Source organism: Condylura cristata, unplaced genomic scaffold (genome assembly GCF_000260355.1).
Source record: "Condylura cristata isolate star-nosed mole 26May11 unplaced genomic scaffold, ConCri1.0 scaffold00026, whole genome shotgun sequence".
Lineage (NCBI taxonomy): Eukaryota > Metazoa > Chordata > Mammalia > Eulipotyphla > Talpidae > Condylura > Condylura cristata.
The window spans coordinates 1,075,536-1,086,073 of record NW_004567127.1 but is presented as its reverse complement, the minus strand read 5'-3'; the positions used below and the strand labels follow the sequence as shown (position 1 = coordinate 1,086,073).

Genomic DNA, 10,538 nt, shown 5'->3' with positions numbered 1-10,538 from the left:
GGAAGTGGCTTAAGCTTCTCAGTGCTGTGCTTTAATCCGCTGTGCCACCAGGGAGGGCCCGACAATATATATTTTTATGTGATACTTTCTGCCTACTAAGAAATATAAACCAGCACAGAGCAAAAATAGTATGACGTGAAGAATCATTTAGTTTTATGATTTTGGTCATCTAAAGATAATTAAGAATGAGATTTGACATGTTGCTCTTTAAAAAAAAAAAGATTTATTTATGCATAGAAGAACTGGGGTGTTAGCCAGAGGTATAGTAGGGGTCAGAGGATTCCCCAGAGACAGAATGGGGAGCAGAACAGGCAGATCTACTGAAATCCACTGCTGAGGGGAGCAATAGAAGAGGTCTGCTGTGCCCTGGGGGCCAACTCCCTGGCTGGGGATCGAACTCACGTCACATGGACTGGTGATAGCTTGACAGCACTGCAACTTTAACCCTTGGGCCACCAGGGAGGCCCTAGTATTGCTCTTGACATAATAATAATTAGCTCAATTAATTAGTGGCAGCTGTCAGTTTCATCACACCCTAAGACAGTGCCTAACTGTTGATAATCATGTAATACTGACAGTAAGTCAGTGACATTAATGGGATTTGTGGATACCGTGTAGAGATTGGAAGATGGCATTTTAGATTTCTGTAAGTAAGTTTGCAGCTGGGAAGAGGCAGATTCATATTATCAACAGGTCCTTATAGATTTCTGCCTAAACAAGTAACACTAGAAACTTGCATCTTCTCCTGTAACCAAGAGTTGGTTTGCTCTCTGAATTATTTACAGAAAAATTAGGATCCTGTTTCAGAATTTGCATTGCAAAGGAAGAGGAGTGTTGAGGGTGCTCTTCTGCACCGTGGGCATTTCAGGGGCAGTTTTGAAACTGCAGGACCATCACCGTCTCTGCCAAGGTTTGGGGGAGTCTTTCCTCCCATGGCCCAGGTGTTAGACAACGCCGGCAGGCTGTGGTAGAGAGAGTGCCTATCACAGAGGAGCATTTATCGAGTGCTAATTCTTTAGAAGTTTCTGTGCAAGATGTCAGAGAGATGACATGTTGTATATTTTTAGGGGCTCAATGCCTCCTGGAACAACAGGCATATAAATGAATAATAAGAATGCATTTTTTAAAAACTGAATTTAACCTAAGATTCAAATCTGGGTGTGGCCTTGATGCCAGTGTATTTATGCACTGCAACATACCTACATATTTTTTAATTGAAAAACTTTCATGCCCCTCCTGGTGGCTCAATGTGTTAGGACGCAGCAGTGCAAGCTAGCCATAGCCACTTTGGTGTGAGTTCGATCCCTGACCCCAGAGTTACCCCCAGGGCACGGCAGACCTCTCCTGTCTCACCTCCTGCTCCCCTCAGCATTATACTTCGTCAGTCAGCCTGATCTGCTCTCCACTCTGTCCCTGGTGAATCTTCTCACCTCCCCCCAGACCTCTGGCCTGTACCCCAGTTGTGTATGCATAAATAAATGTTTCTTTAAAAAAGAACTTTCATTACAAGATAAATACATAATACTTGCAGGGGGGAAATTTAATACTGTTCGGTAACAATAAACTAATAAAAATGCCCGCATTCCCCTGTCTCACCACAGGTGAGATGGCAGCATCCTGAGCTGTTACCTTCCAGGCTGTTTTCCACATGTGCACATGTTTATTCTGACTAAGAGGGAATATACTCCAAAGGCCCCCTCGATGTCAGCACTTGCCTGTCATCATTAGTGACGGGATAGCACCCTTTACCTAAGCAGCGCACAGTTGTTCATTCCACAAGTAATCATTGGGCACGTCTGTGCTGCGAGAGCCCCCAGCCCAGACATCCAGTCCCACCTGACATGCTCGTACTTCCTCACTCTTACTAGCAGTGCTGTCGCTGCCGCCTCCCCTGCACCCTACCCCGCCCACGGTTCCCGCGAGGTTGCCCGAGCACGGCCCGTCACGTGCCAGACTCCTCCTGCCCTCGCGTGTCTCAGCTCATGAGTCTCCCTGGCCCAAGAGATGTTTTTCAAATGAAGAAGCGGGAACGTGGGGAATTGAAGTTATTTGCCTGGAGTCCTTCAGCACGCTGGACTTTGGGCTCAGATTGGTGTGACCCAGGACAACACGCGTCACTGGCTGTGCGGCAGTGCAGAACCTGCATCAGAAAGCCTGAACATTTCCACAGTGCCAAACCGCTCATTGGCCAGCCAGAAGTTTCACCCCGTGTACCCTCACACCATGCCCTTGCCAACACTGAGATTAGGTACTCCTGGCTCTTCAGAAGAAGTTTAAAAAGTATTCCTGTGGGTGGCGAAGGGTGGTTTGAAAATTCTTCTTCCTAGGGAAGAGAAGACTGGACTTCACGAGTCTAGCCATCCTCTCCTGCCTAAGGGAAGCGGGAAAGGGAGACCTAGAAACACCGTGAGGTTGAGAGGACAGAGGGTGCTTCCCCTCCCCCAACTCCACGTCTCCACCTTCCAGAAGGCCTGGGTGCACTTCCTGTCACTTGGTGGCTCAGGCCCGCATCAAGAAAATACCAGAAGGCACACCAAGGGCAAAGACCTAGTGTGAACAGACAGGACATGCACCAGCGCCAGGTGCGGCCGTGGGAGACGCACTGGGAGGCGGGGCGGCGGGAGCCTGAGCTGGGGCTCCACCGCTCGGGGAGCACGCGCAGGGTGCGGACGGGAAGACGTTTTCTTCGACGCAAATGCAGGAAAAGCAGCAGCAGATAAACAGTGTGAGGCCTAGCAGCGAAAAAGAGCAACGAGAGAGGCGGAAACGGAGAGGCAAGAAAGGCGCTCGGGTCTCCGCAGCGGCGGCCGAGCCCAGCCCTGGCAGGCGCTGCTCTCACGGAGCCAGCGGCCCCGCAGCTTCCGAGCACGCTCGCTTTTGCTGAAGGTACCGAGTGGGCTCGTGCTTCTTGCAGCCAGAGGCTGCGTTTAGGGAAATATGATTTCTTGCGAGTTTCTAAGTCATGCCTTTTGGTATAGCGTATAAGGCCCAATAGGTAGTATTTGCATGTCAGAATTTGTTGGTTAACATTAACACTTGGAAGGAGCAGCCCAAAAGTGACTCATTTACTTCTCTTTCCTTTATTACCTACATTCCTCTGCTTTTATGATCAGAGAAAACTATTAAAATGTTCTGTGGGGTCTAAAACAGCCATCAGGTGATGCTCCTGGGATTATTGAGAAGCAAAGCAGTGGGTTTGCCCGCTCGGGGCCAGCCGAGCCCCTCCCCGCCGCCCTCCCCAGCTGACCGAGGCTCTGGGTTGAAACCCGGGGCCTGATACTTACAAATCGCTGTCTGGGACTCTTCTATTTTTTTAAAACCTCACTTATGCATACAAAAACTGGGGTACAGGCCACAGGTGTGGGGTAGAGGGGTGAGAGGATTTACCAGCAACACAGTGGGGAGCAGAACAGGCAGACTGAAACCCACTGCTGAGGGAGCAGCGGGGAGACAGGAGGGGTCTGCTGCGCCCTGGGGTCCCCCCTGGCAGGGTCGGGCTGGCGCTGCAGCGGCTGCGGGCAGCTCCTAGTGCTCCTAGTGCTCCTCCTTGCAACTGATACCTCCCCGCTGTGCCGCTGGGGAGGGCGCGGGACGCTGGTCTTCTAGAAGGCAGTGTGGCGTAGCAGTGAGGGCACCAACTCCAGTGCCAGGTGACTCTTTTGTAAAGCCCCAGTTTGGCCAGGTGTCTGCTTGCATGAGCCTAGGCAAATTGTGTCAACCTTTGTGCCTCGGTCCTCTCAACCATATGCGAGGTAATAACGCCATGTCACTATTGCAGTGACAGTAAAATGTTTAGATGAGAACCCGCCACAGGGCAGGCACTCAGGAAATGTTGCTTTTTGCTGCTGCAGTTGTTGTCACTGGTGGCATTACTAGTAGACTTGGGGAAAGCAAGTTGACGACGGTGGTGGCTCACCACAGCTCTTCACCCCTCCACATCCTTGGAAACCCTTCCTTTCCCATAATTCGGGAGCAGGACTACACCGTCAGCCCAGGTGGAGCTATTCCGGGCAGTGGTGAAATTCGCCATAATCCAGGCTAGAGACCTTTGTGGTGCTAAAAAAACCAGGTGGTGGTCGCTTTCCACTTGTGCGCACTTCGAAGTGCCCCGTGAGGCCGCCAAGGTCAGGCTCTCCCAGACGTGGGGCCAGCCGCTGCAGTCTGGCCTGAGACTCAGTTTCTCGCCCTTTGGCTCCAAGGCCGTGGCCGCCCTGACAGGTCGGCGTGTCTTGCCTGTCACCCCGTCATATCAGACGGGGACCGAGACCTCCTTACAAGTGATACTGCAGGCAGCTCCGCCCAGGAGCCCAGGGCCGTCCCTTGCGTCCTGGACTGGCCAGTCCTCTGCTCTTCCAAGACACGCTGATGCAGGCGCGACCTGGACACTTGAAGACTCCCATGGGTGGCTTCTCTGTCCAGTTCCTTCTCAGCAGGAGAGGAAGTGGGACCCAGGGCCCTGCTTATTTGGTCTTGCTTTGCTTTGCTTTTTGTTTTTGCCTAAGTGAGGTGTCCAGTGCTCAGGTGGGGACGGGGACGTGACCACCACGTTTCTCAGCCAGCAGCACGCTGTTAAGAGGTGGGTCCGCCGGTGGCATTGGCTATAATCAGGGGTTTACTTTGTATCTTAGCACAGTGTCTCCCAAGCTCTGCTCTCTGGAAACTTTGGGGAGATGGTGACAGATTTTCCGTTTAAGAAGGATTCTAGAGCTGGCTCAGTCTGGAAAACACTTTCTCCTTCTCTGGGAAAGGCACAATTTACATCAGCTTGTCGAAGGTTCTGAGAAGCTCCAGGTTACAGAAACCCACTCAGCTCTTCCCGTGATGGCAAGATAACATTTGAGTGGACGCGGCGTTAGCATGTAAGTTAGAAAGACCGATGACCTGGCGAGCACCTGAGCCCTTCACCTGTGAGTCCTCGGGCCGGCCTGTGAGCCCCTGTGAGCCCCTGCAGTGCACCCAGGCAGGACACCCCAAGTGTAGCCCTTCGTCCCCTTGCTTTAGTGGGGGAGGATTGTGCTTTTGTCACTTATCGGTGACTCGCATTATTTTGCTTATTTTTGAGCTTTAGTGAAAAATGGCCTCAGTTTCCCTGGGCGCACCTCTCGGCCACCCGGCTCCGGCTGTGCTGCCTCCCGCCGGCTGTGCCTTTCGCCCCCGCACTCCCCACCCCAACGCCCGGCCATCTGGGAGCGTTTGGTTGACTTTGCTGTGCTGTTGCTTCTACCAAAGAGCAGCGGGCAGAAAGGCGCGCAAGGCCCTCACAGGATGTTGCACGGGCCTCGTTGGGGAGCAGAGGGCGCTCGCTGTGGCTTTAGGGGCAGGACCTTTCAGGCAGGAGGAGCCGCCGCACAGAGGAAATAAGATGCCCTGTCTTCGAAGACCCTAAGGCCCGGCGATCGATCGCGGCACACTGACCCGTGAGTCACACCCCGTGGAGCGGTGCGCCCATCCAGGGGAGGCCGCGAGCCCAGGGACGCTCCTGCAGGCGCAGCCGTGAGCTGGCCCTCAGAGGCGGGACCAGGCCAGAAGCGAAAGATGTGGGGCCGGGTGGCTGGCAGTGGGCAGCCGGGTTTCCCAGCGTTTCCGTTCCCGCCCAGCCCCGCCCAGCGCCAGCTCCGCCAGCCGCGTGTTCACTGGTGACTAGAAGCTAGCAAGGCAGATCGCTTTTCCTCATTGTTTTCCTTGAAGTGTTTCCATTCATTTCTTCTTTTTTTTTTTTTCATTATATTCCTTTTCAGATTTGGCTTTAGTTCCCCTTAGTGTCTTTGGTGTAACAAGAAACTCAGGTCATTTCCGTTTTGGAGTGTAGTGGAAAAGAGAGGGGGAGGCAGCAGGTGACAGTGCAGCGCCAGGAAGCTGCCGCTGCTTCAGCACGAGTTTGATCCCCGCCAGGCGGTGACCCCCAGGGCGCGGCAGACCTCTCCTGACCGCCCCTGCTCCCCTCAGCAGTGCGCTTTGTGGTCGGCCTGTTCTGCTCCCCGCTCTGCCCCGGTGAGTCCTCTCGCCGCCCGCAGCTCTGGCCCATACCCCAGCTCTGTGTGCGTAAATAAATCAATTTTTAAGAGAGAGAGAGAAGGGAGGGGTGTTCTGTTGTCATGTGTCACTTGTCTGGGACATCGTTGTTGGTTGCAGTTACCTTAGCAATCATAGCGCTAAGTGCTGTGGAGGTTGGCCTCAAGCCCTTACCACAGACTTACAAGCGAAGACACTCGTTTTGCAGTGTGTGGCATAAATTTTTGAGCTTGACTTTATAAAAGAAGGGCGTCTTCCTGCCCACCGTCCCTCTCAGCGGCGTTGGAGAAGCCTCTCAGACGGCGCCAGGCAGGGCCCGAGGTGTGGGCGGCAGAGCCCACGAGGCCCCATGTCTTCCCCCGTGCCGAGGCCGAGGGTGACGTCCCCATCTGACCACGCCCCTGCAGGCGGGAGTCAGGACAGGTGCCCGTGTCCGCCGCCGGGGCCACTCCGCAGTGGTTGCCTGTGGAAGCTGCTCAGCTGCTCTGAGTCAGACTGTTGCACCACGGAGGAAGGGGGCGGGGGGAGGGGGTTAATTTGCTTTTTAAGAGAAACTGATTTTAAGAAAAGTCGTCATTGTTTTTTATGGTCTAAATTTGGGGGACAGATACCAGTATGTTCATCGCCCATAATTTGAAAAGCATTCTGCAGTGACTCACCAGAGTCCCCAAATAGATACTTTTTAAAAGTCACAATGGCCCCAGGAAACAGAATTAGGCTTGGCGAATATAAATAGTAAGTGTTTTCTCGGTGCAGTCAAGAATGTGGAGCCCTGACAGCCAGGAATTCAGGAAAGTCAGCCCTCGTGGGCACAGCAAAGGGGCCTGGTAATGCTGCCGGCCTCCCGCCCGTGGCGGCTGAGGCAGTCCTTACCCTGAGCACTAATCATTGGCCCCGGTGTTGCCTTTCGCACAGAAGGCAGCGATCGTTCCGACACTTTCCCTGGCCTCCAGCTGTCTCCACTCCACTGGCCGCAAAGCCGACGCAGCAGGGCGGCTTGCTTCACTGGGAATGAATTTCACTTCCACGCCACCTTTTTTTTTCTTTCTTTTGCAAAAAGAGTTTGGAATTTAGATACTCTAAAGTGGAGAATGTGAAACAATGGTGAGGCTAAGGAAGGGTTCTCCCTCCGCCCCCCTACCTTTGGAGGGGAGGCCCTGAGCAGGCGTACAGATACCCCCAAATTACCCGTGTCATGGAGAAGCCGCTCCTGGCCGGAAGCATCTTAGTTCATGTACCCATGTACCTTTACGGGGCACCTGCCAGGTGCCAGCCTCTGTGCTAAGCCCCGCAGACCGAGGTGAGTCCGCCTTAGCCGGTCACGAGGCGCCCGCCTGCCTGGGCGGTGCTGATGTAGCTGGTGAGTAGCACAGCGCTCAACAGCCTGGAGGCAAGAGCAGGAGCAGTGCGCAGGCTGGGTTCAGCGTGGGGGAACGTGGGAAGGTCTCACCGAAAAGGTGGCTCTGGTCCTCAGCCTTCAGGAATAAAAAAGATTGCATCAGCCAGAGAAGGGGCAAGCTGGCGTTTCAGACAGAAGCCATAATAAGAGCGCAAGCAGAAAGGCGTGCAAGCTCGTGGCGTGTTCAGGGACCCTGCGTGGCCGGGCCAGACAGCGCGCAGGCGTGAGGAGAACGCTCGGGGGGGCTGGGGACCCGGCCCTCGTCCAGGTTGGGATCCCAGCTGCAACAGGCCACAGCCGCTGCGACCGTGGCAGGTCAGCTCTGACTGGTTCTGCGTCTTCCGAAGAGGAGTAGCAGCATCTGTTTCGTAGGTAGACACACTCACATCCACGTACCTACGCATATGGCTTCAAGCAGTTCTCAGAACAAAATAAACACAAGCATCATTACTAGGCCACGTTTATGAAGGGCCTCGAATTTTAATCTACATTATTTCCTAAGCCAAACAGAGCTTTTAAAGTAGGGAGAGATGTTACAGAGGGAGAGTCAGCAGCAGAATTTACTCTTTACTTTAGAAGTCATGGTCACGCTGGGGCCTGCCTTGGCTGAGGGAGACATTAGCGCCACAAGCAGCTTTGGGGAGCAGACTGGTGCTCGTGTAACGTGGCTCTGGGCTACTGACTAGAAATTGCAAAAACGAAACGTCAGTCTTAGACTCCGCAAGTTTCATGATAGAAGACATAGCGAGGCCTGGGAAGACCCCCAAGGGATCTCTCCTAGGCAGGGGCCGCACGTTCCATGATGCTTCTGCTCCGTGAGGCTCCAGGAGCCTCAGCCAGTGCTTTGTGGCATCTCTGTGTGGGGTTACTTGCCATTGTTAGGAGGGGCTTTTTCTTGCTGTTGAGTAACCTCAGATCTACCAATCAGTTTCCTAGAGGAAGTTCTAGCTTCTGGGCTGCACAGCCGAAGCAAGGAGAACGCTCAGATGCCCTCACGGTCGGCCAGCAGGAGGTGAAACAGCGCAGAGCGAGGTGCGGCCGAGGCGGCGCGGCTCTGCCCGGCTGCCAGCGGAGGTGCTGGAGAAGGGCTCCGGTTTGGGGCTCCGCCGCCCATCTCCAGGTCGCCCCGACTGCTGAACTTCTGGCACAGACACCAAGACTCCCGGCGACGAGCCGAGCATAAGCCGGCTCCCTTCCCAGACCGCTTTGCTCGTGGTTTCCTCATCCAGTAAGTAAACGTGTTGCTTGTGTATGAGATGGCACAATCACTCCGGCTCCCGGCGGACTTCGTCAGGCCCTTACGCGAGCAAAGGGTTGTCAGAGCTCAGGGCAGCCTAGCAGACGCGCGGTCGCTCGGGGCTCTGGCCACACTCTTCTCCGGGCCCGTTACTCTCACTAACCACATTCCCGCACAGCTCACTTCTGGAAACTCCTCATGTTCCTTCAGAGAGCCGTCCAGAGTTGCTGTGTCCTGCACTGCGGTGCCCTGTGGCCCTGGGAAACCATGTATGACTACAATAAACATTTGTGAAAAGATCCAAGTGATTTGTTTTTGGTTCTTCGGAATTAACAACCATTTATGGGAGTTCAGGAGAGAAGCTGTGTGCCGCCTTCATACCCCCAGAGAGCCTTAACGTCTGTGAAGGCAAACAGTAAATTCAGGCGTCCGCTTCTCTTCCCTTGAAAGCAGCAGAAAGTCATGTCAGGAAAGCAGGAAACTCATCCTCAAACACAGCAACAGCACTGCACAACCTCCCCCCATGGTTCTCTAAGTCCTTTCACGTATGTTTTTTTTTTAAGATTTATTTATTGATGCATACAGAACTGGGGTACAGGCAGAGGTGTGCAGAGAAGATTCACCAGAGACAGAGTGGGGAACAGAACCAGCCGACTGATGAGCTGGGGGGAGCAGCAGTCGGGTCAGCAGAGATCTGCTGCGCCCTGTGGGTCACCTCTGGGGTGGGGGTCAAACTCATGCTGAAGCGACTTTAGCTGCAAGTGCTGGGCTTTTAACCCGCCACACCCCCAGGGAGGGCCCTCACGTATGTTTTAACCTCTGTTGTGGTGGTGGAAATTGTCGGGGGGCTCAAACCCAGGGCACGGTTAGTGACTGGTGATGCCCTTCCTCTCCCTGCGGCCCAGGGTCTTCATCGCAAAGCAGGTGCAGCCAGACCTCCCCAGATCGAAGGACCGGCGCCTTGTGGACACGCAACAAAATCTGAGCAATTATAGTAAATAATCCAGCTCCTGACTCTGGTCTCTGAGTTGAGGATACAAAACCACTACACAAAACTATTGGGTTTCTGTCAGCGCCCTGCACCCATCAGCAGCTGCGGAGGTAAAGGGAGGAGCTGCAGGGACACTCTGGCCACCCTCCTGCCCCGTCCTCCCAGCTCAGCCCGGCTTCTTCACCTGCCCACACTCGTCTGGGGCCTATGGCCTTTGTCCCCAGGGTGGCCTAGTCTAAATTCTTGTTTTGCTTTCATAAGTCCCTTGGGAACAGTTTTTAAAGTTCCTCGCTTTTCTGTAAAAAGTGCGTTAAATAGGGAGGCAGCACTTTAAATGCAGCAGTTGACAAGCCAGACGGTCTTTCAGACAGAGAAGCCCTCCTCGGAACGGCAGCCTGCCCTCCCATCGGACAGCTGCCCCTTGGGGTAGGGCAGGCAGGGGCAGGGGCCCTCTCTGCCACGCTCGCCTGCCTGCCTTGCGCCTTGTGGCCCAGGCCACGCGAGGGGCCTCCCCTCGGGGTGTCAGGAGCCAGAGGCTGGTTTTGCTTTATTAGTGATCAAAGACCCATATTTTTACTTAAGATTTACAGAGATGATTCCATTATTAATTAGGGTCTACGAGGCTTTTAATGACCTCTCTTCCGTAGATGGAAGTGGGCTAGTCAAAACCTCCGTGTCCCGTTTCGAACAGCAAGTTGCTTGTCTCGGGGAGCGCTGCTCGGGCCTCAGCCCTGCCCGGTGACCCCCAGCAGAACTCCAAGTCTGTCTGAGAGCAAACTTCATCCTCCCTCAAGTGACGCCGCTCAGAAAATACCCAGCTGCAGGATGAAGCTCCAGCAGCCGTCCTGCTTGGGACCGCCTCAGGGCTGTGTCCCCACCACGGGTCCTGCTGGCCGCTG

At 54.2% G+C, this 10,538-nt stretch overlaps 1 protein-coding gene across 2 annotated transcripts in view; it reads left to right on the top strand.

The window, feature by feature from the left end:
• VPS45 (vacuolar protein sorting 45 homolog (S. cerevisiae)) overlaps nt 1-8,947 on the top strand; it is a 48,319-nt gene extending 39,372 nt beyond the window's left edge. For both annotated transcript variants that reach the window (XM_004689569.2, XM_012730043.1), the window contains exon 15: nt 8,340-8,947. In XM_004689569.2, coding sequence (XP_004689626.1) covers nt 8,340-8,427 — 88 coding nt within the window. In that variant the 3' untranslated portion in view covers nt 8,428-8,947. The remainder of the gene's footprint in view (nt 1-8,339) is intronic.
• Nucleotides 8,948-10,538: the final 1,591 nt, after the last annotated feature.